At 47.3% G+C, this 26,614-nt stretch overlaps 13 protein-coding genes and 1 non-coding gene across 14 annotated transcripts; 8 read left to right on the top strand and 6 right to left on the bottom strand.

Annotated features, from left to right (window-relative positions):
* Positions 1–549: 549 nt before the first annotated feature.
* C7M61_002066 (tRNA (cytosine-5-)-methyltransferase) lies at positions 550–2,559 on the top strand (the record flags this gene model as incomplete). The annotated part of the gene is made up of 1 exon (XM_024857453.1): positions 550–2,559. The coding sequence occupies one exon, from the start codon at positions 550–552 to the stop codon at positions 2,557–2,559; it is 2,010 nt and encodes a 669-aa protein (XP_024714589.1).
* A 48-nt stretch (positions 2,560–2,607) lies between these two features.
* On the bottom strand, positions 2,608–3,576 carry C7M61_002065 (uncharacterized protein; the record flags this gene model as incomplete). Its single annotated transcript, XM_024857452.1, has 1 exon — positions 2,608–3,576. One exon carries the CDS (start codon positions 3,574–3,576, stop codon positions 2,608–2,610), a length of 969 nt encoding a protein of 322 aa, XP_024714588.1.
* Positions 3,577–3,635: 59 nt separating this feature from the next.
* Positions 3,636–4,628, top strand: C7M61_002064 (uncharacterized protein; the record flags this gene model as incomplete). The annotated part of the gene is made up of 1 exon (XM_024857451.1): positions 3,636–4,628. The coding sequence occupies one exon, from the start codon at positions 3,636–3,638 to the stop codon at positions 4,626–4,628; it is 993 nt and encodes a 330-aa protein (XP_024714587.1).
* Positions 4,629–5,314: 686 nt separating this feature from the next.
* On the top strand, positions 5,315–8,488 carry PIM1 (ATP-dependent Lon protease; the record flags this gene model as incomplete). Its single annotated transcript, XM_024857450.1, has 1 exon — positions 5,315–8,488. The coding sequence occupies one exon, from the start codon at positions 5,315–5,317 to the stop codon at positions 8,486–8,488; it is 3,174 nt and encodes a 1,057-aa protein (XP_024714586.1).
* A 142-nt stretch (positions 8,489–8,630) lies between these two features.
* On the bottom strand, positions 8,631–10,139 carry C7M61_002062 (uncharacterized protein; the record flags this gene model as incomplete). The annotated part of the gene is made up of 1 exon (XM_024857449.1): positions 8,631–10,139. One exon carries the CDS (start codon positions 10,137–10,139, stop codon positions 8,631–8,633), a length of 1,509 nt encoding a protein of 502 aa, XP_024714585.1.
* Positions 10,140–11,309: 1,170 nt separating this feature from the next.
* MCM2 (MCM DNA helicase complex subunit) lies at positions 11,310–15,272 on the top strand (the record flags this gene model as incomplete). Its single annotated transcript, XM_024857448.1, has 2 exons — positions 11,310–13,828; positions 14,366–15,272. 2 exons carry the CDS (start codon positions 11,310–11,312, stop codon positions 15,270–15,272), a joined length of 3,426 nt encoding a protein of 1,141 aa, XP_024714584.1.
* Positions 14,010–14,080, bottom strand: C7M61_002061. Its single transcript has one exon. It is a non-coding gene; the product is annotated as a tRNA-Gln (tRNA).
* Positions 15,273–16,422: 1,150 nt separating the features above from the next.
* On the top strand, positions 16,423–16,830 carry KRE1 (Kre1p; the record flags this gene model as incomplete). The annotated part of the gene is made up of 1 exon (XM_024857447.1): positions 16,423–16,830. One exon carries the CDS (start codon positions 16,423–16,425, stop codon positions 16,828–16,830), a length of 408 nt encoding a protein of 135 aa, XP_024714583.1.
* Positions 16,831–17,383: 553 nt separating this feature from the next.
* Positions 17,384–19,407, top strand: C7M61_002058 (40S ribosomal protein S30-B; the record flags this gene model as incomplete). Its single annotated transcript, XM_024857446.1, has 3 exons — positions 17,384–17,473; positions 18,230–18,543; positions 19,179–19,407. 3 exons carry the CDS (start codon positions 17,384–17,386, stop codon positions 19,405–19,407), a joined length of 633 nt encoding a protein of 210 aa, XP_024714582.1.
* An 88-nt stretch (positions 19,408–19,495) lies between these two features.
* C7M61_002057 (S-adenosylmethionine-dependent methyltransferase) lies at positions 19,496–20,275 on the bottom strand (the record flags this gene model as incomplete). Its single annotated transcript, XM_024857445.1, has 1 exon — positions 19,496–20,275. The coding sequence occupies one exon, from the start codon at positions 20,273–20,275 to the stop codon at positions 19,496–19,498; it is 780 nt and encodes a 259-aa protein (XP_024714581.1).
* A 407-nt stretch (positions 20,276–20,682) lies between these two features.
* On the top strand, positions 20,683–21,927 carry C7M61_002056 (uncharacterized protein; the record flags this gene model as incomplete). Its single annotated transcript, XM_024857444.1, has 1 exon — positions 20,683–21,927. The coding sequence occupies one exon, from the start codon at positions 20,683–20,685 to the stop codon at positions 21,925–21,927; it is 1,245 nt and encodes a 414-aa protein (XP_024714580.1).
* A 63-nt stretch (positions 21,928–21,990) lies between these two features.
* On the top strand, positions 21,991–23,793 carry C7M61_002055 (uncharacterized protein; the record flags this gene model as incomplete). The annotated part of the gene is made up of 1 exon (XM_024857443.1): positions 21,991–23,793. The coding sequence occupies one exon, from the start codon at positions 21,991–21,993 to the stop codon at positions 23,791–23,793; it is 1,803 nt and encodes a 600-aa protein (XP_024714579.1).
* Positions 23,794–23,849: 56 nt separating this feature from the next.
* C7M61_002054 (GTPase) lies at positions 23,850–25,004 on the bottom strand (the record flags this gene model as incomplete). Its single annotated transcript, XM_024857442.1, has 1 exon — positions 23,850–25,004. The coding sequence occupies one exon, from the start codon at positions 25,002–25,004 to the stop codon at positions 23,850–23,852; it is 1,155 nt and encodes a 384-aa protein (XP_024714578.1).
* A 179-nt stretch (positions 25,005–25,183) lies between these two features.
* Positions 25,184–25,990, bottom strand: C7M61_002053 (uncharacterized protein; the record flags this gene model as incomplete). The annotated part of the gene is made up of 2 exons (XM_024857441.1): positions 25,184–25,790; positions 25,836–25,990. 2 exons carry the CDS (start codon positions 25,988–25,990, stop codon positions 25,184–25,186), a joined length of 762 nt encoding a protein of 253 aa, XP_024714577.1.
* Between the last annotated feature and the right edge of the window lie 624 nt (positions 25,991–26,614).

The following is a 26,614-nucleotide window of genomic DNA, read 5'->3' as shown; positions in this document are numbered from 1 at the left end:
CACCCTCGACATGCTTTGCGACAAGGTCTCGCCACAAGATGTCAAAACAACTTCACTGACCAACTTAGCCTAAGTTTTCGTAGATGCCCAACTTTTCATGAATCTGTATAGAAAGGAAAACTGAATAGTGTCAGATCAATAACCTTCGTGACGGTCGTCGGGACATCTTACAAATCTGGACAACTTTGCGATACTCTAATATTACTAGGACTTAGGGAAGAGATTCTATCAAATAAAACTTATTTTACAAAAGCTTACCTCGAATTTGAATTTCGGTAAGCATCCAGAGCCTTCAATGCTCTCGCGTACGAGACCCTACTATAACGTAGCATTGCACCTGGGTGCTTCACCAATCAAGAGTCCATCCAAAAAATCAAAAATCAGCCTGAAATTCACAACAATTCCTAAAAAATAATTCCAAGAATACAGCTTTTGCGGTCCCCTAAACTTCCCACAGTATGTCCCCCAAATGGACCCAAGCGATGCTCTTCGCATCGTGAGGATGCGATTTTTCAGTGCATGCGAAGAGCCATCAACTTGATATCTACCATGGGCAAACGGAATTTCAAGACAGGCAAGGGTTTCGCTAAAAGAGACAAGAAGCAGCCTAACGGAAACGGCACCTGGACCGATGTCCAGCGTGAAAACGAAAAGTGGGAAAAGTACTACAAGGCTCTGGGACTCATTCCAGAAAACGAGTGGGACACTTTCAAGGAGCACTGCCAGAGAGACTTGCCCTTGACTTTCAGAGTGACAGGCTCCAGAAGCCATGCTTTGGAGGTGAACCAGAAGTTCATCGACAACCACGTCGCCAAGCTTCAGGATGAGGAGTTCGAAGGCCAGAAGCTCGCTCCCAAGAACATCGAGTTTTACCCAGCACAGTTGGGGTGGCAGCTTGATGTGCCCAAGTCTGTGATCAGAAAAAACGCCCAGTTTGCTGAAACCCAGCGTTTTTTGGTTCTCGAGACCGTCGTCGGCAACATCTCTAGACAAGAAGCCGTGTCGATGATTCCTCCACTTCTCATGGACGTTCAGCCCCACCACGCTGTTTTGGACATGTGTGCTGCTCCCGGCTCGAAAACAGCCCAGATCGTGGAGTCATTGCACGCCAACGACGAGCAGGAGTTGGCCTCTGGTTTCGTCATTGCCAACGACTCGGACTACAAGAGATCGCACATGTTGGTCCACCAGGTCAAGAGACTCAACTCGCCCAATTTCTTGGTGGTCAACCACGACGCCGCCATGTTCCCTAGAATCAACTTGGACGGCGAGATTGTCAAGTTCGACAGAATCTTGTGTGATGTTCCATGCTCTGGTGACGGTACCATGAGAAAGAACGTCAATGTCTGGAAGGACTTTACTGTGGGCAACGGCTTGGGCTTGCACTCTTTGCAGGTGAACATTTTGAACAGAGGCTTGCAGTTGTTGAAGCCCGGCGGACGTCTTGTGTACTCCACCTGTTCGATGTCGCCTATTGAGAACGAAGCTGTTGTAGCTGAAGCCTTGAGAAAATGGGGTTCTGCCGTGAGCTTGAAGGACTGCTCTGACGAGTTGCCTGGTCTTAAGAGACGCTCTGGTGTAAGCAGCTGGGAGGTTTACGGTAAGGATATGACCGTGAAGGAGAAAGGTGACGAATCTGTGCCATCTACTGCTTTCCCACCTTCTGAGGAGGAAGTCAAGCTGTTCAATCTTGACCGTTGTATCAGAGTTTACCCCCACTTGCAGAACACCGGTGGTTTTTTCATCACTGTTTTTGAAAAGCAGCCCGACACCAAGAAGGGTCTCAAGAGAACTTCCACCGAGACCGAGTCCGAGGAGAAGAAGCCCAAGGTGGAGGAGTCCGCTCCAGTCAAGAAGCAAAAGGCACCCAGAACCGCCAACGAGGAGCCTTTTGTTTTCTTGGATCCATCCAATGACCAGTTGAAGCAGTGCTGGGATTTCTATGGAATCAACGATAAGTTCCCCAAGGACACTGCCTTGGTTAGAAACGCCATGGGTGAGCCATGTCGTCTGATCTACTACGCCAGTCCCACCATTGCCAAAATTTTGAAGATCGAGGAGCAGAAGTTGAAGCTTGTGCATGCTGGTATCAAGATGTTCACAACCCAGAGAAACGACAGCAGCAACTGTCCATGGAGAGTGCAGAGCGAGTCCTTGCACACCCTCAAGAACTACTTGGGTGACTCCAGACACTTGTCTTGTAACACAGAGATGTTGAAGATTCTTCTTCTAGAGGCTTTCCTCAAGATTGACAACCTCAGAGAGACTGGTCTTGATGAAGAATTCTGCAAGAAGCTTGAGGAGATCAGCGAGGGCTGTGTGTTCTTGACTGTCAAGAGAGAGGGCCATGAGGACTGTCTTTTCCCATTGTGGAAGGGAAGAGCCAACGTCAACTTGATGGTGAACAAGCACGACACCCAGGAGTTGCTCATGAGACTTTTCGATATTGCCACTTCTGCCAAGGACGAGGGCAAGGAGAAGAAGCACCAGAAGGAGATGGAGTCGAAGAGAAGCTCTGAGCAGCCTGAGGAGAAGGAGGCGAAGGAGGCTGAGGTCTAAATATGTATATTGCATGGTCATTGACGTTCGTTACTGTAGTTTGAAGAATTAGTCGGAGGAATCTTCCACGGGATCGGTATCACTTGAAGTGGAGTCGGAGTCGGAGTTGGAGTCGGAGCTTTCAGAATCAGGCTCTTCTGAGCTGGAGCCCGCCTTTCGAGACGCCTCATCATTTGATATAAAGTCATTGAGCGAATCTGAGCTGGAGAGCTCGGAGTCCTCAGAAGCATCTGTGTAGTCCGCTGCCTCTGGACCGTGTGACACTTGTGATTGGGTTTCTTGTTCAGAGTCTGAATCGCTTGAGCTCGAACTTTCAGATTCCGACTCGCTGTCTGAATCGCTTGAAGAGCTGCTTTGGTCCTCGGTTTCCTTGGCCTTTTCTGAAGGAACAGTCTCTCCTGGAGCTTCCGGAATCTCAATCTCGAAATCCGAGTCCACATCGCTGAAGTTCATGTCCAACGATATCACATCTGACTCTTCCGACTCTGACACGTACTGTCTGGGCTGCTTAATCTTCTCTTTCTCGTTAGGGAGCAACTTTCCCTTCAAATCTTGTGTTTCTTCAGCAAACATCTTTGCATAGTCATCCGTGACAAGCTCATCTGCCCATTGCTCCACAAGCATACCCAAGCTGAGAAGCGCTGTTTCGTCACAAGAGTGCTCCTGTAGGCCACTGTGGCTGCTATAATAATGCAAAGCTTTTAGTAGATCACTCAGTGGAAGATCAGGTATCTCCTCCCTCTGAGGCACTGGTATTCGAAGAGCCAGCGGTTTGGTAGCTTCTAGGATATCGTCTGGGCCCATGGGGTTGCCCTTTTCTATAAAAACATCCTCGTAATCAGGAGCTTGCGGATCTAGTAGAACTTTCCTTTGCTTGTTCTTGGTGAACGACAGCGTGTGATGCTTCAGTCGTAGCAAAGAATCCATATTGAGCTTAACGTCTCTCACATAGCCGTCGTTACTGGCATCGTAGACATTGGCGTACCAGAGCTTTCGCAAACTCGGTTTCCTCTTCATGAGTACTTGAGAAGAGCATCTCAGTGTTGATATCGCGAAACCCAAACACAAACATTACTATGAACTTTCTATCCGAAGAACACTATAGACTAAGAAGCAAGCTCAAGGAGTTGGATCATCAAGACGAAATACGAAAGAGTCTTGTTCTGCTATGCGCCTATAAAATTTTGGCCATCTCCAAGGGAGGTTCCATAGGTCCTAGTGTGACTCCAGTCAACCCCAACGCCTTGACAGAAAAGGTTCACGACTACGAGAGGCGTGTTTCTGTGCTTAAGCAGCAGCTTTCCACCAAGGAGAAAGTCCATGAAGCTGTGGTGGACGACCTCAAGAACACTGTGGCTGAATTGAACAAACAGCTCGAACAAACCACCAGACAATCAACTGCACCGCTGAAACGAAGCTCTTTTCTTTCACCGCCTCAAACGGCAAGCCACCACAAGTCGATGCCTCAATTCACAGATCACAGCTTTTTCTCTCCAGGAGACACGAAATCCGTGTTCAGCAAGCTGTTGTTTTCGCCAGTCTTATCTAGACCCAATCTGGCTGGTGCAAGGGCTCCACCTTTGGGAACAAAGGCCAGGTCGCTTAGGGAGAGCCTAGCAGCACAGGAGAAATCTCAGCTGGAGCCAGTCCAACCAAATGTGTTTTCATCTCCTGCTTCTTCTGCTGAAGCAACGCCTATCAAGAGAGCCCAAGCGGAGGCGGAGATCGAGGCTAACCTGACCACAGTAAACCACAGCACGACACTAGACGAGGAGAGCTTCAGAAGCGCCAGTGCTGAGTTGCTGAGCAGACCCATTGCCATTCCTGGCAAGAGCAAGAAATCAAAAATTAGACTCCTCTCAACGGAAGCCTCGTCTCGAGTGCCGCTGGACCATCACGGCAAGGGCTTACTAGTGGAGGATGAGGAGATCAATGCTCTTGATTTCTACAATGACGATAACTTCGCCGAGGACAATCACTCTTCTCCGTTGAAGCCTGCTAAACGGCCTCGGGAAGAGTCTGAGGAGCCCGAGGAGACGCCGCGCAAGAAGCATGTTTTCAAGATATAGATCGTTGTGGTACACAGAGAAGGGACGTTAAGAAGCTTCTGACCCGCTGGATGGGCAGAAGCGGGAGCCAACGGAACATTTCGGACAATCTGGTGTACCTATTGAACTTTTAGAGGGATTTTTGAGAAAATCGGACGTTTGTCTCCGACCCCTATCTTCAAACTGAATGATGAATATTTCTCCTGGTTACGTGGACGATCCATCGACCCTACAATCAAACCCCGATCTGTCTAAGACAGTGGCTGCGAAATACACACAAGATCTGCAAGCAACCACTTGCCACCACACTAAATTCTATCCACTGCAGCCCTCCAAAGACACTTATTCCTGCAAAAATTGCTATATACAAATTACCAAAATACTAACAAAAAACCAACCCCGCCACATTCCCTCATCTCCCACTTCAGACCTGTTCCTGGCCGATCTCGCGATACTATCGCGACTTATCTGCCCCCAGTTGGGCCCAGTCATTTTCGCTTTTGTGCACGTGACCTTCTGAGCACTTCTTCCACCGTTTCTCCCACTACACTGCACATTTCTGACAAACCCACACTAGCCCTGATCCCTTCCAACTACACCATCACAAGCCCAGCTTAATGTTACTCAGCAAGCGCCTAATCCGCCAAGCGGCTCGCAGGAACTTGCTCAAGGGCCCTACAAATAAAGGTGTCCTGGGGGTTCGTTCTATGGAGATCCGACTTAGTCAAGCGAGAAACGCCACTTACGCCACCCACAACCCGACGATTCTTGACATCAATGTGAACAAACTTCCCCAACCAGCTTTTGCTTTACCCGAGGCTCGTGCCAATGCGGTTTATGCCACGGATGGCTCTCAGGTTACGGAGGAGTCTGTGCTCCAGATGAAGAAGAACGAGGATAAGGGTAAGACACCGGAGAAGGAGTCCGAGAAAGCTCCAGAGAAGGAGGAATCCGATAAGAAGAAGCCTGAGAAGAAGGACAAGCCAGAGGACGTCGAAAGACCCCGAGAGTCTCTGGTGGTGGAAGCCTCCCTGACTGGGGGCTCCTCTGTGGGCAGCAGCAACAACAACAATAACAGCAACAACAACAACAATAATAACAATAACGATGATGACGACAAGAACGTGCCCTCGGTGATGACGTACGCGTCGGGCACCTACCCGCCACTTTTGGCGATCGCCATGAAAGACAAGCCTCCGCTTCCGGGCCGGCCTTTCTCCATCAACATTTCCGATCCAGCTGTCAAACAGACAATCATAGAGATCTGTGATAGAAGAGAACCCCATTTTGTCTTGTTCCACATGAAAGACCCGGAGGAGCCCGATACTGACATCATCCACAACAGAAAGTCCGTCTACACCATCGGTGTCCACTGTTACGTGCAGCGTTACTACGAGGATGGACCTTACTTGCGTATCTTGGGTTACCCAATGGAGAGATGTCGTTTGGAGAAGCTCACCGTGCCATCTGAGACCTCCGCTACCGCTAGCGAAGGTGCTGTGGCTGAAACTGCCTCGGAGGGCGCCTCAGAGAGCGTTTCAGAAGGTGCCTCCGTCCCTGAGCCCGTGGAGGAAGAGGACTTCCCTACTGCCTACTTGAAGGGCTTGGGTGTTTCCTACGCCAAGGTGTCTCACTGTCAAGACGAACCTTACGACCCCAACAGCGTCGAGTTCAAAGCTCTCATTGAAGACGTGAAGAACCTGTTGTCCAAGATGGCCCGTGTCATACCGAACAAGAAGGACACTGTAAGAGATGCCAGCAATCTTTTGACATCTCCTCACAAGCTTGCTGACTTCATTGGCTCGACTACTAGTGCTACCCCAGCAAAGGTACAGGAAATGTTAGAGGAACTCAATATAGAGGTAAGATTACAGAAAGCGCTTGAGTTGTTCAAGAACGAACTCGAGGCTTATACTATCGCCGAGAAGACCATGAAGGAATTGTCCTCTCGTGCCGACGAAGCGCAGACCAAGCAAATCGTCAAGGAGTATATCAAAGGTTTGCAAAAGAACGCTGGACTCGTGGATCAGGAAAACTCAAAGACCCGCAAGTTTGACGACCGTTTGAAACACTTGAAGTTAAGTGAGGAGGCCATGGAAGCTTACAACAGCGAGAAGGCCAAGATGGAAAGTCAGAATGAGCACTCGAGTGAACTTGCCGTCAGTGAAAGATACTTGGACTGGTTGACGTCTATTCCATGGGGTGTATTCTCGACAGATCGTTTTAACGTTGGCCTCGCTAAAGATATCTTGGACCGTGACCACTACGGTTTGAAAGAGGTCAAGGAGCGTATCTTGGAATTCATCTCCATGGGTAAGGTCTCTGGAAAGGTTGATGGTAAGATTTTGTGTTTGGCTGGTCCTCCTGGTACGGGTAAGACTTCCATCGCTAAGTCTATTGCAGAAGCATTGGACCGTCGTTACGTGAGAATTGCCATGGGAGGTATTCAAGATGTTCACGAAGTCAAGGGTCACAGAAGAACGTATATTGGATCTATTCCAGGTCGTATAATATCGGCTTTGAAGCTGGCCAAGACTTCTAATCCTTTGATGTTAATTGATGAAATCGACAAGCTCGATTTGTCCAGAAGCGGTGGTGCTGCCTCGGCCTTTTTGGAAATCTTGGATCCTGAGCAGAACAATGCATTTGTGGATAACTACATTGATGTCAAGGTTGATCTTTCCAAGGTCTTGTTCGTTTGCACTGCCAACTACTTGGGTAACATTCCTGCTCCTTTGAGAGACAGAATGGAGATCATCGATGTTTCAGGTTACACCAACAACGAGAAGCTCGAGATTGCCACCAGGCATTTGATTCCTCAAGCTGCTAAGAAGGCTGGTCTCGGCGAAGAGCACATCACAATCTCGCCATCCGCGATCACCAAATTGATAGAGAAATATTGTCGTGAGAGTGGTTTGAGAAATGTGAAAAAGTTGATCACCAGAATTTTCAGCAAGGCTTCTTTCAAGATTGTCGAGCAGCTCGAGAAGTTGGAAGCACCAAAGGAGGCTAGTGCTGAAGGTGCCGCTGTTAAAGCAGAGGCTGCCTCTCGCCCTGTCCCTAAGCCAGAGGACAGTAAGCAATTTTCCGATAATGTGTCTCTCTCCGCCAATGAAGAGAAAGAAGAAATCAAGCCCTTGGAAATTCCTGCCGATGTGAAGCTTGACATCACCCCAGATGTCTTGAAGGACTACGTTGGTCCTGAGATTTACACCAGATCTCGTGTTTACGACGTCCCTCCCCCTGGTGTTGCCACAGGTCTTTCCTACAGTACTTCTGGTAACGGTGACGCTCTTTACATTGAATCTATCTTGACCCATGCCATCAGTTCTGGTTCTGGCCATGCTGGTATGCATGTCACTGGTCACCTCAAGGACGTGATGAAGGAGTCGGCGTCCATTGCATACTCCTTTGCCAAGCTGTTCCTCGTCAAGGAGTACCCTGAAAACAGGTTTTTCGAGGCTGCCGAAATCCACGTTCATTGCCCTGATGGTGCCATCCCCAAGGATGGTCCATCGGCTGGTATTTCATTTACTTCCTCTTTGGTTTCCTTGGCTCTCAACAAGGCATTACCACCAACAACAGCTATGACTGGTGAGATTACTCTTACTGGTAAGGTGTTGCCAGTTGGTGGCCTCAGAGAGAAAATTCTTGGAGCAAAGAGATATGGCTGCGACACTATCATCTTCCCTAAGGACATCGAGAATGAACTCGAGGAGATTCCCGACGAAGTGAAGGAAGGTGTCAAGTTCATTCCAGTGCTGTGGTACTCGGAGGTCTTTGATGCCATCTTCCCTGATGTTAAGAAGGAAGAATGCAGCAATGTGTGGAAGGAGGAGTTCGCCTTGTTGGACGAGAAGAAGAAGAGCAAGAGCAAATAAAGGTCTTACGTATTTATGACATCTCACGATCAGCATTCGCCAACGCTCGCCGAGTCATGGCGAGCTTCTGCATCTGTGATAGCAGATGATGAACTTATTTGTATATATTTGTTTGTATCATCGTGATATACGAAAATTCGTGTCATGAGTTGGAATGCTTGAGATTATCGAAGAAATCCCTTACTTCATCCTCGGTGACGACTTTGTTCTTGTCGACAAAACCTTGGAAGAAGTCACGGAGTCTCGATTTCATCAAGCCATATGCATGTAGACCTTCGATGGCCTGTTGACCGGGTAAAGCCTGAAGAGCCTCTGTACCCATGTCGTAAAGTGAACCGGTCGAAGAGCTGACGTCAGTGTCCTCCTTAGGCGAGTAGATGACATCTTCTCCGCACATAAAGTCAAAAGTTCTGAGCATAGCGGCAACTGGAGAGTCGGTTGGTGCCGTCTCCTTAATTTTCTTGAGTTCCTTCTTGAAATCGTGACGAAGGAACAAGGTATAAAGCTGTCTGTTGTCCTTGCCATTCTTCTTCTTTTTTGATTGAGGCTCGCCATTGACATATTCGTCATAACGAGTTTTCCACTCGTGGGCAGAGCCAATACCTTCGAAATGGGGTAATTTGGCTGCCACGATGTTGGAGTTTGTTGAGAGTTCGTCAAATGCCTCCCTGAAAGCTTCGATGCATCCCCAACAGACGAATTCAGAGAACGACTCCAACGCAGGGAAATAGGGTATAACGTCGCCTTCTTCGTCATCCGAATCGGCATGGTCAGGAAGAGAGCTCTGAGGTACATCATGCTTGTTGTCTCTTACCTCCTCCTCTGCCTCGTTGGCGTTGGGTTTCTGCTCAGGACTTCCATTCCCGATATAGTCTGGGCCCAGGTTCTTGCGATCATGTTCCGCGTCTAGACCTGGAGATGGAAGCAGAGCTAGTTTGTTTTCGCCTGTTTCTGTAGGGTGGTTACTAAAAAGTCCCGGCTTGTAGCCCATGATACAGTCCTGGTGGAACCAGTCTTCACCGCAGAATTCACCAAAGTAGCACTGGTGCATTGTTCTTGTTTCCTTGAACGGATTGAACAATTCGTTACACGAGCAAAAGTTTCCCTTGTAATTGTGATTGTAGGTGTTGCTGGAGCTGGGAACATCCTCCGCCGGAAGCTGCTGGGCCGAAAGGCTATGGAAATGTGAGGAGGAGAGACCTGCTCGTAGTTTAGGGATTCCCTGGCTTTGCAGCTGGTGTGGCCTGTTTGGAGGATGATCGCTATTTTGGTTGCTCTGGTGGCTCGAGCCCTCGTCCTGGTTACCCTGGCTTCCAGGATTGTGCTTTTTGGCGTCCTCTTTGGCACGTCTGATCCTCAACTCACACGCATGGCCGTTCTTCATTCGAGACGTGCCGCAATCACACACAAACAGACGTTTCGGAAGCAATTCCACCAACTCGTGGGTACTGTGACATTGGATCAGGCACAGGTAGCACACACCGACAGGGTTGTTATCGTTGGCTCTCAGACAGGTGAGACATGTAAAGACAAGTTGTCTTAAGGGCTGGGGATAAGTGCATTTGTCGGGTTCATAGGGCATCACCTCACGAGCCTCTTTCTCAAGCTCGAGCTGATGCTCGAGGAAATCCAACGCAGTCACCGGTGGCATGGGTAGGTGGTTTTGGAGAAGAAGAGTTGAAGCTGTTTGCTTGCGGTGTGCAGAGAGTGCACGTACAGCGGTAGTGTTTCCAGGCGATCTTCTTCACGAAGGGGGTATTGGAGGGTGGAGAAAAGTAGAATTTGATGATTGTGTGATTTTTTTTTGAAGGGATGAGATGTTGATGTTTTAATTGTTGGGATTGTTGTGGGGTTAAGGGTGTGGTGGTTGACGGTATCTGTGGCTGCGAAATGATTGTGGCTAGTGAGGAAGGCAGGGTCCTCCTGATTAATAAGAATTGCATTGATTTGTTGTATATGTTATGATGTATAGTTGATAAATGAGGCCTTTTGATTCGTGTTTGGTGATATTGTGGAATTGTGAATTTCGCTGGGGGTTGATGTCATGCAAGGTGGTGATATCAATGATACCGCATAACATGCGACCAGGGATCCTTAAAGCACTCAGCGACAGACTACACGTCCATTTTTAGCGTGAATTGTAATTCTCTGTTTCAAAGATAAATAATTTTGTTGTTGTGCAATTATAATCGTGATAATGTATTTTCATTTTTGTCGACTTGAAGATTTCGCAGCCAATTTGCAAGTTTATCACAGAGCTATCAAAGAATGCTTGATATGAAATACGTCCAGTTTCTACATTCTCAATCACGTAACAGAATTTCAAAAAGAATGATAAAATTGTGTTAGAACTCCCAATCGAGCCATTATTCGAAGCGTGTCTGTTGTGAAAGGAAGTAAAGTTGGAACGACAAATTAGAACAATGTTCGATCGAGAAAAAGATAGAATTACATCAAGGGACACAGAATTTCAATTGTTCAAACTACAAACGAACTACAAATGAAAAACTCGAAGACCTCCGGAAATCTTCAATTTTCTCGAATCGGGTCGAGAAACATGGGTCGTGTTTCGCAGCCATTTTTGTCCCAGCATAAGCACCACTTACACTTCTAAATGCAAATTCACGGACCACTCGATATGAATCCCAACAGACACGAAATTAATAAATTTTTTTCTTTTTACAAAACCCTTCCATCACCCCCCCATTCCCAAAATCCATTCTCCATTCGCTGATGCCTCCTGGCTGCGGCGACGCGTAATGCCGAAAAAAGTTAATTACGCGCGTCTATCAACGCTTTTTCCTACCACCCACTCTTCTTCATGTCTAGTCCCAGAAAAAGACAAGCTGACGACGATGATGCCTCGGACGCTCTGACGCCCTCCTTGGCATCCTCTCCTCAATTGCCCCCTTCGTCCCCTGCCATTCCTTTTGAAGACGAGGAAGAGGAGATCCACAATGATGTGACCGACTTGAATCCTTCTGACGAGGAGGAAGGCGAGGACTTGATGGAGAACATGCAGAACGATTACCGCCAGAACGCCGGCCAGGACCACTACAATTTGGGCGACGGCAACATCGATGACGAGGAATACGAGGAGTTGGACGCTGCTGAGAGACGTAGAATTGATGAGCAGTTGGATCGCCGTGATGAACTCTTGGGCATGTCCAAGGACACGCGTGCAAGAAGTCAGGCGTTCCTTGATGATGACGACGACGAGGATGACGACGTTAACGAGTACGGTCTCCCAATTCAGCGCAGAAGACGCAGAGGTCAGTACGATGAGCAGGACGACTTGATGAACGAAGAGGAAGTTGACCCTTTCCAGGAAGAGTTGTCGCTCGAGTCCTTGGCCGATGTCAAGGCTCCTTCCATCACTGAGTGGATTTTGCAGCCTAACACGCTGCGTTCGATCGCTAGAGAGTTGAAGTCCTTCCTTTTGGAATACACCGACGAAAGAGGCCGTTCCGTGTACGGTGCCCGTATTCGTACTTTGGGTGAAATCAATGCTGAATCGTTAGATGTGTCATACAATCATTTGGCCGACTCCAAGGCTATCTTGGCTTTGTTTTTGGCGACTTCCCCAACGGAGATGCTCAAAATCTTCGATATCGTTGCCATGGAGGCCACAGAGTTGCACTACCCTAACTACTCCCAAATCCACCTGGAAATTCATGTACGTATCTCCAACTTCCCCAACGCTTTGTCATTGAGAGACCTTAGGGAGAAGAACTTGAACCAGCTCGTGAAGATCAATGGTGTTGTGACCAGAAGAACAGGTGTCTTCCCCCAGCTCAAATACGTCAAGTTTGACTGTCTTAAATGTGGTGCTGTGCTTGGTCCATTTATCCAAGACTCCAACTCAGAGGTCAAGATCAACTTCTGTACCAACTGTCAAGCAAAGGGACCTTTCAAGATGAACTCCGAGAGAACTCTCTACAGAAACTACCAGCGCATCACATTACAAGAAGCACCTGGTACCGTTCCTGCTGGACGTTTGCCTCGTCACAGAGAGGTAATTTTGCTCTCGGACTTGGTGGATGTCGCAAAACCAGGTGAGGAAGTCGAGGTTGTTGGTGTCTACAAAAACAACTATGATGGTGGACTTAATGCCAAGAATGGTTTCCCGGTCTTTGCAACCGTCGTTGAAGCCAACTCCATCAAAAGAAAGGAAACATCCTCCATGTTCACAAGTGACACAGGTGTCTCTTCGTGGGTCGAGGAGGACGAAAGAGAGTTCCGCAGGCTTTCCAGAGAGAGAGGCATCATTGACAAGATTATTAGCTCCATGGCTCCTTCCATCTATGGTCATCGTGATATTAAAACAGCCATTGCCTGCTCCTTGTTCGGAGGTGTTGCCAAAAACGTGGATGGAAAGCATTCTATTCGTGGTGATATCAACGTCCTTTTACTCGGTGACCCCGGTACTGCTAAGTCTCAGATCTTGAAGTATGCTGAGAAGACTGCAAACAGAGCCGTCTTTGCTACTGGTCAAGGTGCTTCTGCTGTCGGTTTGACGGCGTCTGTGAGAAAAGATCCAATCACTAGAGAATGGACGTTGGAGGGTGGTGCCCTTGTGCTTGCAGACAAAGGTACTTGTCTTATTGATGAGTTCGATAAGATGAATGATCAGGATCGTACATCCATTCACGAAGCCATGGAACAACAGTCGATTTCCGTCTCTAAAGCTGGTATTGTCACTTCTTTACAGGCGCGTTGTGCCATCATTGCAGCTGCTAACCCAACTGGTGGTAGATACAACTCCACCCTTCCTCTCGCTCAAAATGTTAACTTGACCGAACCTATTTTGTCTAGATTCGATATTTTGTGCGTCGTGAGAGACTTGGTGAACCCAGAGCTGGATGAGAGACTTGCTTCTTTCGTGGTTGACTCTCACATTCGTTCGCATCCATCCAACGAAGAGTTGAATGACGATGAAAACGACGATGCAATGGACGACGGCAAGAGCCGTCGTGACAAGATCACCCAGAACAATGAGCAAAGAGAGAGTGAAATTTCGCCTATTCCGCAAGAGACATTGGCCAAGTATATCAGCTACGCTAGAGCCAAGGTGTCTCCTAAATTGCACCAAATGGACATGGACAAGGTTGCTTTGGTTTACGCCGACTTGAGAAGAGAGTCTATTTCTACCGGCTCGTTCCCTATCACTGTCCGTCACTTGGAGAGTATCATCAGAATTGCGGAGGCATTTGCTAGAATGAGACTCAGTGACTTTGTCAGTCAAGGTGACTTGAACAGAGCCATCAAGGTGAGTATAGACAGTTTCGTGGGAGCACAGAAGATCACAGTGAAGAGACAGCTCCAGAAGTCGTTCATGAAGTATACTTTGCCAAGCTGGCGTTAGGTGCAATGCGGTTAGTTTTCTTGTTTGTATTAGCTACGGATTTAGGCTTAATTGAATTAATGGTTATAGACTACTTGAAGTAGAGAAGGGTTGCAAAAATGAAGCGCATCGGGCTGAAGCAAAATAAAGAAGAAAAGGCCATAAATGGCAAAAAATAGGTCCTACTGGGGTTCGAACCCAGGTTACCGGAATCAGAATCCGAGGTGATACCACTACACTATAAGACCTGTTCTGATCGAAAATGGGGCCTGGTTTACTATTAGCAGCAAAATGAACAAAACCTTCCAAATGACTTTATAGTGTCGGGAATCAAAACTTTGGATCAAGGGTAATGCGCTCTCAAATTTTCAGCCCAGTAGCCCCTCTGGCTGTGGAGAAAAGCGAAAAAGTGTCTAAATTCACGTGACTAGATATCAACGCGTTAAGGCGAGACATACATCATTCTCCTTCAGCAATGCTTGACCTAGATAAGTATGTGAACATCTCCGTTCGAAAGCAATTAGAACTAACAGCAGAACCATAGAAGACATCAAGCAGTGCAAGCACGTGCCTGAACGTGATGTGGAAGAGATTTGCCTGAAGGTGATCGAGGTGCTTGTGGAGGAAGCCAATATTCAACAGATATATACGCCAGTAACGATATGCGGCGACATACACGGTCAGTTTCAGGATCTACTCAACCTTTTTGAAACAGGAGGCGAGTGCCCACAAACTCAGTATTTATTTCTCGGAGACTTCGTCGATCGAGGCTTCTATTCCATAGAGAGCCTTTTGCTCCTCCTCGCACTCAAAATAAGGTATCCCGACCGACTAACCTTAATCAGAGGCAACCACGAGTCAAGACAAATCACCACGGTTTACGGATTTTACGACGAGTGTCTTCGAAAGTACGGTAGTGTCAATGTCTGGCGCTACTGCTGCGAGGTGTTTGACTACTTCTCACTTGGTGCAATAGTGGGGGGTCAAGGAGGCGTTTTTTGTGTTCACGGGGGCCTCAGTCCCGAAATTAGCGATGTAGATGAGATAAGGCGGCTCGACAGAAAACAAGAGGTGCCACACGAGGGCGCCATGTGCGATTTGCTATGGTCCGATCCAGAGGACGTGCCCAAATGGGCGGTTCTGCCTCGAGGCGCCGGATACCTTTTTGGCGAGAACGAGGTGAACAAGTTTTGCCATAAGAACGATATTCTGCTTATTGCGCGGGCGCATCAGCTAGTGATGGAGGGTTACAAGGAGATGTTTCTGGGGAGCTTAGTCACGGTATGGCTGGCGCCCAATTACTGCTACCGGTGCGGGAATATCGCCAGCATCTTGAGCATCAACGACAACCTAGAGCGAGAGTATAAGGTGTTTGATGCAGTGAACAAGGACACCAATATGATGCCGCTGAAGAAGCCTGTGGTTGACTATTTTATTTAGTCGACATAGCTGCAGTGTTTTCAACGTGTGCGTGGCGAGCGGGAGCGGCTCGGATAGACGAGCAACGTTGTCCTGCCGCTACGCTGAACCCTTAAATGGCTTAGGCGCTTGTTTTATATTTGAAGGGACAATCGGGGACCCTTCGGCAAAAGAGATCGGCCGATCGCGATTGTCTTCGCGGCGATCAAATGCTGGCGATCGATCAAAGTCTTAATAGAAATAGCGTGGGTGCAAAGAATTGGCGGAGCCAGGATGGGGGCTGAGGTCTGAGCCACGCTGCGCAGGCGGTACGCGAGCGAGAAAACAAACATACAAAAAAAGACTAGGTTAACAGCTCGGGCATGATTCCGAAAAGTCGCGAATATCTGCGAGACAGAAACACAAGATTGTGAAACACAAGATTGTGAAACACAGTCGGGGCAATGCTGACATATGACAGGAAAGGGGGATCTTTTTGTGAAACACTATACCGGGTGGATCCGGAATGCGGCCCGATGGCCGGAGAAACATTCCCCGACTACGGGAGAGAGTGTGTGGTTGCTTCGTTGGCAGGGGTGGCTCAGAGTGGCTCGGTGTAAGCGAGACGGAATTAGAGCAAAGTGTTCCATGAGGTGCTCCTGTGTGTCGCTTCCCCTCGAAAAGTCTATTGTTCCAGCTTTGGTGCAAGCGACAAGAAATGCTGCTATTCTTGTCCAGGATAGTTGCTAGGTCGCGGCTCTTAATCTTTTTGCACCCAGCGCGGGCGAGATCCACGCGGGCTACTCATGCGATGGAAGGACAAGCAGGAAGGCTCAGCGCTATCACACGTTCGGAATACGCTGGATTTTCAAGGGGCTACCTGATCAGCCTAACGGGTGTTCCACCTTCCGCCTTGGGTATCAATTTTGGGGCTTGAGCAGGTTGTTCCGATGCGCAGCTCCTTCTTTGCAGGGTTGCATACGCTGGCCCATGTTTGCCGTAGGCCCCAGCAGCGCTCTATCCGCGTATTAGCAGACGTACGTTACCTCGGCAAACGTCAGTGGGATCATGGTGCATTTTACATGCTGCAACCAAGAAGGTGCAGAAAAAAATTGCATGGCATCTCATAAATAAGCGGCTCCCTCCTGATTTGCACCCTTGGCCAACTTTTTCATTTCACATCCTACTCATCATGAACGTCTTTTTGATCTGGTTTTTGGCCCTTTTCAGCGCCGTCCTTGCAGCGGACTCCACTTCCTCATCCTCCTCCTCCTCGTCATCATCATCCTCGTCTTCCAGAGAACCCACCATGATCTGGGCCACAGGCACGGACGCCGACGGCAAGTTGGCCACCACTCAGAGCACTTTCTCGCAAACACAATTTGTTGAAAACACCAGCACGACGTCGGTGTCATCTGGAAGCGTCGGCATGGGCTCCATCTCTGGTGAGGTGGGCAAGGTTACCACGTACTCTCAGGTGACGATCACCGCTGGTGGATCATTTGCATATGGGTCTGTGCCTGGGCCTTTGCGCTCCAACATGCCATGGAAAACGGTGATTGCCGTGGGAACATTCGTTCTTGGTGTGGCCTTCATTTAAGGGTCACCACCACCCTCTAAGCATTTCATGGACAAGGCCAGAGGTCTTGTCTCTAGCATTCGATTACATTTCATTTTACGTTTACGCAAATCACGTTCACATTCAGGGTTCTCTGACAGAGGCGTGGCCTAGGCGTGGCATAAAGCCGGGCCTAAGCCCGGTGCTTAGGTGTCAGCTGGCCGCTGCGGTTATAGAAAAGAGACATGAAGGTACAGAGTCCGGGAAACAGAATGTTTGTAGTCTAGGCCAGTTGCTGCGCTGGCCAATATTGTTTTTATTGGTTGCAGATATTTATTTTCACAAGACATTAGTCATAGAGATCGAATCATGTAGTAACCATTGCGATAAGCAAAACAGAAAACCTGAAGTCCGATTGAAAAAAATCTGCAATGAAGGCAAAAAAACGCCTCCAACAATAGAATTCCAAATCTTTGTGGCAAGTTCGGCGTTTTTCTTTCAAGGCCGGGTTCGGCTGGTTCCATGGGTATTCTATGCAACTCGCACTGTGGCTCAAGAATGATAACACAGTCAAAGTACTAACTAGTTACTCACCATGTCTGAAACAGAGCCTTTGCTAGGTACGCCCAAGAATGCATGGGGTCTGGTGCTGATTCCAAATCAGGGGGCCGTTGCCCGTGATCATGTATGTATAAATATCCCACAGGAAGTTGATGTATAGATAAGAGAGACCGATGATGTCAGCTTGAGCACGTAATGGAGGGTTTAATGAACAACGCCCGAGTCGACAGAAATGCCTGGATTAGCTAGTGGACCTGCTTGTACTGGCTTTGGGTGATCTGATTTACAGATATTTTGATTTTCAGAATGCATGGGTGGTGCCTTGGGCGGCTCGATTAGGTATAAGCTTGAAGGAGGTGGTGGACCAGGACGTTCATGAGAATGCGACGCTGGCGGGAGCTGATCAGGGATATCAATGAGCAGTTTGGGAGGGTTAGAGCAATGAGCTAGCGAGATTTTTAAATTCACCGAATTTTGTGTTTCCGCCGTGCCATGGAGGACCCTTGTGGAGACTTGGTGATATGAGGAAGCACCACAACCGCTCAATCAGCTTCGATATGTTGATGATAGGAAGCTGCCTTCCATTAAATCGCTAATTGCTATGTTTCCGTTACCATGCCATCTGTCAGAGTTGCCCGCTTGGCTGCAAACAACTCTCGACTGAGCAGCTGCTTGCCTCCCAAGCCACCCTCCACGAAGAGCCACATTGCTATTTATTTTCCATTTCACCACACCTGACAATCCAATTGACCCCCCTTTGGGTCTCGTGTACCCATTATTACGCGATCATACGACTGAGACATGCCGAGGATTCACATCACTACACTGGTCTTTCAATCTTTACAAAACCATTCAATTCCAAAATCAATACTAACTACAGATGGCCAATGAACGAACCTTTCTTGCATGGCTTCGAACCTCGCTATCCCTCACAACCATAGGTATCGGAGTGGTGCAACTATTCAAGCTTCAGCTCAAAGGTGAGTATGACGAGATGGCCAAATTTGGCAAGCCCATTGGGGCTGGTTTCTTCTTTCTCGGCATCCTGTGCCTTTTATTTGGTTGCTACCGTTTCTTCAATGTTCAGGGATTGCTTTTGGAGCAGAAGTACCCCATTTCATACTTTTCCGTGCTGCTGTTGGTAGCGTCGGTGTTTGTGTTGGTTTTTGCTACCGTGGTTGTCGTTTTTACTCAGTAGGCGCTGGCGCCAATACTAGGCATTGGATGCCATGGCTATAGCCAAGATTAGATCACCGTCGGTGCAGCCATTGTTCGCAACGCTGCCTTGTCTTGATAAAAAGAACAAATGACAATGCACATGTGTCACAGCAGATCTTCAGGACAAGGGGTATAGAGATAATGGAGTTGGACCGTGAATCTGCTTACACGCGTGAATTAGACGAGTCGTGATTTGCATTGATTGATTGAATGTGTTGTAGATACGACCTCAGCTGAGACTACCCCACAATCTCTAGTTTTTTCTGAATAAAGGAACAATGCTGTTTCAAGCAATTACGGAATTCATAAATTCTTCGAATTATACCTTACGACTTGGCCACTCTGATGGCTCTTGCCCAACATCTTGGGTTGAGTGTGAGGGCGCAAGCCCTAGCTGCGCGCACGTGGTGCACATCACCGTTTAGCCATCGCACGATTCTTGCCTCCGCACCACCTCAATATGGGAGAAAAAAATTATAGCTGATCTTTCATCTACCGTATAAACTTATAACTAAACAAAATGGTATGTCCAAAGAAGCCCCAAAACCATGAAACGACAAAGCGGCCACGGTCGTGATATTGAACCCCTCCCAAATTTCAACTTCCATTAGATTATCCAAGTTTCATGAAACCTCGAACTCATTACTAACAGCCCAGGGTAAAGTCCACGGTTCCTTGGCTCGTGCCGGTAAGGTTAAGTCTCAGACTCCAAAGGTTGACAAGCAGGAGAAGCCAAAGCAGCCTAAGGGCAGAGCTTACATGAGATTGTTGTACACCAAGAGATTCGTTAACGTCACCTTGGTCAACGGTAAGAGAAAGGCTAACTCCAACTCCGCTTAAGCCCTTTGCACGAACGCTCCGGCGATGTATATCTAATACACTACAAATTGATTTGTGAAGTATGCTATTAAATTAGTGGCTATTTATGCTATTTCCATTGCGGGTGGATTTTGAAGCAGTAGACCCTAGAGCGGATTTCCGCTGTGGCCTCGTCCTCCTCGAACATTGGCTTCCAGTTCACACAAGCAATCTTCTCTGCTTTGAAGTCGAACTGTTCGCAGGTTTCGAAGAACTCTAGGTCGTTCTCCAAGAGATGCGGTCTGTGAGGACTGAAGACCACAAGGCCAACACCTGTAGATTTAAGAGAGTCTCTGCACGTTTTGAGTAGCTTCAAATGCTCTGTATGGTTGAATACAAGATCTGAAAGAATGATCAAATCGAACTTATCCTCCTCCTTGACCTCTGTAGGCAAGTCACCTTCTTCCTTGTCGTCGTAGCAAAGGGCATTGACGTCATTGCCCCAGATGTAGCCCTGAGCTTTCACAACCGTTCCCTCTGGGAATCCCTCACAATGATCTATATTATACTGGATGTGGCTCATCAAGTCGGGATCTGGGTAGTCTGTGCTGATCACTTTTGAAGCTCCGTTGACTCCACAAACAAGAGATGGAAGAGCACCGGCGGCGCCGAGTTCCAAAACCTTCTTGCCTTTCACAAGCTCCTCCGCATGTTCGTCGAGGTAGTTAGCTGTGTATTTGCCGGCGTTCCAGAGCAAATGGCCCCATAATGGAGATTTTCCAACAAGCTTTAGCCTGATGGTTCCTTTGTTGTTGAGCCGCTCATACTCGTCGAAATGCGACTCAGGTGGAGGAGGTCTGAAGTCCTCTGGTTCTTCGAAGAGACCAGCGTCTAGCTCTGTGTCTGACATTGGCGAACTGGAAGATGAGATGTAGATAATGGAGATGGAGCGATGTCTCACGATGCCACACCAGTACCGCAGCCTGGCCCCAAACACCGTTTTGAATTTAAGTAGTGTGGAAGAGAGGATGAGGAGGAGACGATTTTGATCATGACGATTTTCTTCATATATTAGTGTTACATGGTCTGGTCCATCGAGGTGTAGATGTCTCTGCGATGTCGTTTCGCAGCCATTATGTTGAAGCCGTAAGATGGACCACCAACAACGAAACCAGAAATTCACCAATAATACAGAAAAGACAAAGTTTTGCTATCTATCCTAATAAGCAAGTCATTTATAAAATTCTTTCGGTTCGTCTACATAGAGGATGTACGGGTGCAGCATATATGGTGATGCTCTGCGCTATATCCCACAGTATGTCTAGGTACACCTGGGATAGAATCCCACAGGCATTGTCCCACACCCTACATGTGTACCAGGCAGCTTGCCAAAGACAGATACCATATCAAGATGGCCTAATACGTGAATTTTTCAGGCGTTCAGCTGACGGATACGAATATTTCCATAAATCCAAGCTACAGCATCATAGCATGAACAAGAAGCATTTCGAGCCCATGGTGGCCGAGGTTCTAGAGCCAATCACGAGAAATGCTCTTAAAACTGAGGGCGTCGAGGCCCTCACTGTGGACGATATAATGGCCAAAGCGGGCTTTGATATGAAACCCACTGAGGCTCTCATCAGCGATAAGCGAACTCACACAAGAAACACAAGTGACTTCCAGGCCCACATTATATCCTCATTTGCAGCTGCCTGCTCACCATTCCAAAGCCTACCAAAGGCCAAGGGCTCCACAAAATCATTCCATTGGTACAGAAAGCTCCTCAGTTCCACCCCAATCATCATATTCCTACGCCAGAAGCAAAGGCTACTAGCGGAGGCGACGCTTCTGCAAATCAATCTCCCGTTGGAGGACCTTCGTGAACAGATCGAAGCAGCAGCATCAAAATACCGTCGTTCTGACTCTCCAAATCAAAGGATACGAAACTACCACTTGACTGACATGGTGACTACTGATTTGTTCCGCCTTGCATCTTTGGCTCTGAACGAAAGTAAAGTCACAGACTGGCACGATATTGATTTCTGGGCTTCGCTACAAAAACCGGATCCACTAAGCGACAAGCTTATAGAGATGCAAAGTCCGCACATCGTGAAGAACAAAGCAGCAATCGCCTTGACGGATAACATCGAGGATGAGTATCCCTTCAAGGATTTGCAAAAGAAAATCCTCACTCAGGACGGGCTTCATCTAGATGGATATCCATACGATGTGCAATACTCAGACATGTACATACTTACTATCGAGGAGCCTGTTATCCAGGACAACCACGGACCACTTCTTGATGTTCTAGAGCTGAACAATGAGATCGAAGTTGTGGCTGCCCGTTTGAACCTTAATTTTCCAGACGTCAACGGACTCCTTTCCAAGGCAGTACCACAGCGCATTCGCAGCCAAAGCATGAACTACAACGACTTGCTCAAATTGGCTCAAAATAACGAAAAGCCGTCCAATAACGACTTCCTTGAACGTTTAGGACACCTTGGCCTCGTCTCCGTCGAAAAGGGTGTCGCCAAAAACACCATCTCTATTATGGGGACCTGACCGGACTGCACGCAACGCAGGGTCTAAAGCGCATCTGGGGTGCCGTTCAAGAGAATATCAACCATGACCTTAAGAGCTTTTGGCACTCGAGGCTGGAGACCGGTCCAGCTTTTATTGGTTGTTGCTAGTATATTGTTGTTTTATGCCTGGCGCAATAAACTGAATAACGACGCAATTACAAGGCAGAGATTATACAATAGCTCGATTCTCACGGAGGATGAACCAAGTGTTCCTGATGATTCGCTTGTTCAGAGTTCCGATGCCAACAAGGGTAAATGGACCGATGAAATCACGCCAGAATTCCTTGCTGATTTGGACAAGAAGACAGAAAAATGTGTGAATTACGTTGACTACTCCAAGAAAGCTCACGCACCTTACTCCACAGGCAAGTACAGATATCCTTTCATGAGGCCGCCATTGAAGTGTCGGACATTCGCTTCTGATGCGGTCGAAAAGCTCATAGTGGACTTGAAGCTGAAAATCAAGAGCCCAGACCTTGCTAGGTTAGTCGAGAACTGCTTCCCCAATACTTTGGACACCACTATCTTGTGGCACAAAGATGGGTCCTCGAGCTCGAGCAAGATCTCTCTGTATCCAGAGACTTTCGTTGTCACTGGCGATATCCATGCTGAGTGGTTGAGAGACTCGGCTCGTCAATTGTCTGTATACCAACCGTTGGTGAAGTACGACGAGAAGTTGAAGCAATTGATCAAGGGAGCCATCTACACCCAGGAGCAGTACATTATGAACTCTCCATACTGCAATGCCTTCCATCCGCCACCTAATTCTAATGTCAAAAAGGGAAGCACCGCTAAGGATAATGTCTACCCAAGGCCGGACTGGAACCAAGTCTTTGAGTGCAAGTATGAAATTGACTCCTTAGCATCGTTTCTCACGCTCACAAATGAGTACATCGACAATACGGGTGACCTTTCGGTCATTACCAACCGCTGGATCAAGGCCTTTGAGAAAATTCTAGTGGTTTTGAAGAGAGAGTCGCAGCCATCTTTCGACCCGGAGACGGGTGACGCCTTGCAGTTTTTCTACTCGTTTAAAAGAGATACTAACATTGGCTCTGAGACGCTTCCTCTAGATGGAGTTGGAAACCCTGTCAACTTTGACACAGGATTGATTCGTTCCGCATTTAGGCCATCCGACGATAGCACTATACTACAATTCTTCGTTCCTGGTAACGTTCACATGTTGACAGAATTAAAGCGAATTCGCAGATACCTCTTCGAAAACGATTTGAAATTCAATTTTGACTTGAGTGTTCACAAGGAGCACACTGATGCCTTCATTGAGGGCATTGGGAAGGGTATTCAAGAGCATGCCATCGTTGATCATCCCAAGTGGGGAAAGGTCTACGCATTCGAGACTGATGGCTATGGCAGTAGTGTATTCATGGATGATGCCAACATTCCATCTTTGCTTTCTTTCCCAGACTTGGGCTACCTCGATGTCAATGACGAAACATACCAAAGAACAAGAAAGATGATTCTTTCGAAGTCCGGAAATCCTTATTATTTGACTGGCCGTCATTTCCAAGGTATTGGTGGTCCTCACATTGGCATTGAGAATGCTTGGCCAATGTCTCTCTTGATGAGAATTAGAACGACAGACGACGACAATGAAATTCTTGAGAGCTTGAAGTATGTCATGAGTACAACCGCTGGTTTGGGTTTGATGCACGAGAGTGTAAAGGTGAACTCAATGAAGGGATTGTCATACACCAGGCCTTGGTTTGCTTGGTGTAATTCTGAATTCGGTAAGACGATCTTGCACTTGGCAAAGCATAAACCACACTTAATTTTCAAGGATGAGTTTGCCTCCCAACCCTACGACCTTGATGCCCTATTTGCGTGATACATGAAATACTTAATTCTCTATAAGAGTTGAAATGACTAAAATACATGATAGACTTACTGCCTTATGTAGTTGGCGATGGTTTCTGCGGTTTTGGAAGATGCGTCCTTCGCTGTGTCTTCAAACGCAGCCTGGTATCTTGCCTGCAATTCGGCATCGGTATTCTCGCTAACCTCTGCATTTCTGTCTTCTGGGAAGGTATATTGCCTTTCACCCTCGTCCTCAGAATCTCTGTCAACCTCTCCGTTATTGTCGTCCTCGTGCTCGAAGTCCGAGAGAACTTCAGAATCCTTGGCACCTTCACCCTTCTTGATATCCATGTCCTTCATTAGTTTGTCCAAAGACTCGGTCTTTCTCTGCTTCTCTTTTTCCTCCTTCTCCTTCAAAATTCTATCTCTCTCAGCCTCATAAAACTCGTGATATTCATCGACTTTCTTGTCCACGGCATCCATGAAACCATCAAAGCCCTCTCCAGTGAATGCGCTACAGGGCACGACATCCAATTGTGAGTAGAACTCCTCCAACATGAGCGACATGGAGTTTACCAAGCTGCTCATGTATCCTGATGACGAACCGTCTTCGCCATTCAAGTCTTTATTGTTCATCATGGCCATCTGGAAAGCCTCGAAATCTTGCATCCATTCGACAGCAAAATCGGCCTTCTTGACATCCGTCTTGTTGAAAACAACAATCATGGGCAATTTTGTCTTGTAAAGAATGGAGCATGCGTACAACATGTTGGACATGAAGGTGGTGGGCGATGTGTTTCTTGGGGTATCAACAATGTAGGCAATGACAGTTGGGAAAGTAGATGCAAAAGACTCCGTGATGATAGAGCCAGAGGCAGACCAAACAAAACACTCGATTTGACCTGGAGTATCGACGATGACGTTTTTAATCTTATCTCCCTTGGAGTCAACGAGCTTGATTACCTGGTCAACCTTGGTGGAGAACAAGTTAAGGGATGTGACAATTGCACCATTGGGGCCCAATCCATACTCTTGCATAACCTTCTTGTAATTGACAGAATCACGAATGTCAATATTGGGGCTATAAGGGGTCTTGAGGACGGCAGGATCTAGGTTAAGAACGTATGGTGGGTTCTTCTTCTCATGAAGGTGTGCATTAAGTCTCTGCATGAAGGTCGTCTTTCCAGAACCTGCCATACCAATGCAGATGATGGTAGCGGGCTTCTTTTCTGTCGTCAGCATGCTCAGGTTGTATTTGATGAACGGGAAGTAGGTTGCGATGGGATGTATTTCTAAGATTCGATAGATGTGCGACCAAAGTTGCACCCGTGCACCCATACATTAGCCCCAGATTCCACATCCAAGTTCAAATTCCAGGTAATCCTCAGGAAATGATTTTGAGGAACTTCAGAATCTGTCACCTAATAGTTGTTCAAAACCCTGGCAGCAATGCCGTCGTAGACCGACTCGTGCAGCAAAATCTGGATACTCTCGCTCTCAGCCTTGAAGACCTGCTCCGGTTTTGGGCCACCTGGAGCTCCCAAATTAGGCATCATCTGTTGGTTCTGCTGTTGGTTGACCAAAGCCTGAGCTGATTGAGGGTCATTCATGAGAATAGAGTAGACGGGCTTGAGACCAAGCAAGTTCACAAAGTACCACGAAATGGCAGACACGTAACGAACACTCAAGTCTGGAGTATTGACACCGCTTTGTAACATGCTCTTGAAGCCCTCTGTAAGCGAAAAGGGGAGTTTCATCACCACGGAGCCCGCAAAAAAGAAGTTCACCCACGCCATAATCAAGGTTTGGGGAATGAAGTTCATCATGTTACCCTTAGCCATGTTCATCAAAGCATCATTGAAGGAACCGTCAGCCAAGGGGTTCTTGATATCTTCCACGCCATCTTTCTTTGCAAGGAACTCGTCGCTCTTGAGCTTCTCCAAGTAGTAGGCTTTTCTTGTTTTGAACTCGTCGGCATTCAACACCGAGTAGTTCTGTCTGAAGGCAGCAGCTCTTTTCAAAAAGGATCTGGCGTTAGTATTTACCGAACGAGATTAACTGGAATCCACATACTTTTCTCTAGCATTCTTCACGGGTTCAATCTTGGGTTTGGAGGTAAGAAGGTAGGTCACATTAGATCTCAACAATCCCACGAGCACCATGGCAACCGTGATTGGAAGCAACATCCAGTACTTAAGCTGGGGATCAAGTAGAAGGTCGTCGATCATTTGTGTGGGGACTTGAAGTGTTCTGAGAATATGGTAGTATCAGAAATCGGTAGCCTCAAGCGTAGGTGGATTGTGCAGGCGGCACCAAATAGTGGACCAACGTTTTTGAAAATTTCCTGAAGAAATAGAAAAGAAGGAGAGGTAATGGATCAAAGTTAGACAAATTCGATCCGTATCTTCTTCAATGGTATCTTATAAGACTTAGGCAGTTATTGGAACCGTCGATTCAACCCGAGATTCTCACTTATATTCCAGCTCTTAGGGCAGGATATTAAGATGTTTTCAAGTCCAATGAATACATGTGCCTTCTCTAGACTAAAACGCTTGTCTCTGGTCACCGAGAAGCTCCTCCATTGGTTACCTTCGCAGGGCGCTTTTCCACCCTACCTCTCAACAAAGTACATCAATGATAAATCTACGTATCTTAACTCATTTTGACCCTCAACGTAAAGCTTCTCTCTCATTTGTTCCCATTGCCTGAGAATTTGTAGCCTTGGAATTTACTTCATTATGCTATTATATAAGAGGGCAGTTTGGTTTTTTTTTTTTTTTTTTTTTTTTTTTTTTTTTTTTAGGGATATGTTTTTTTTTTTAAGATTTTTAACACTTTTTCGCAGGGGCATC

The sequence above is a fragment of the Candidozyma pseudohaemuli genome, assembly GCF_003013735.1.
Source record: "Candidozyma pseudohaemuli strain B12108 chromosome Unknown scaffold00003, whole genome shotgun sequence".
NCBI lineage: Eukaryota > Fungi > Ascomycota > Pichiomycetes > Serinales > Metschnikowiaceae > Candidozyma > Candidozyma pseudohaemuli.
Note: the sequence above shows the minus strand (reverse complement) of the source record. Positions and strands in the feature narration are given on the sequence as shown.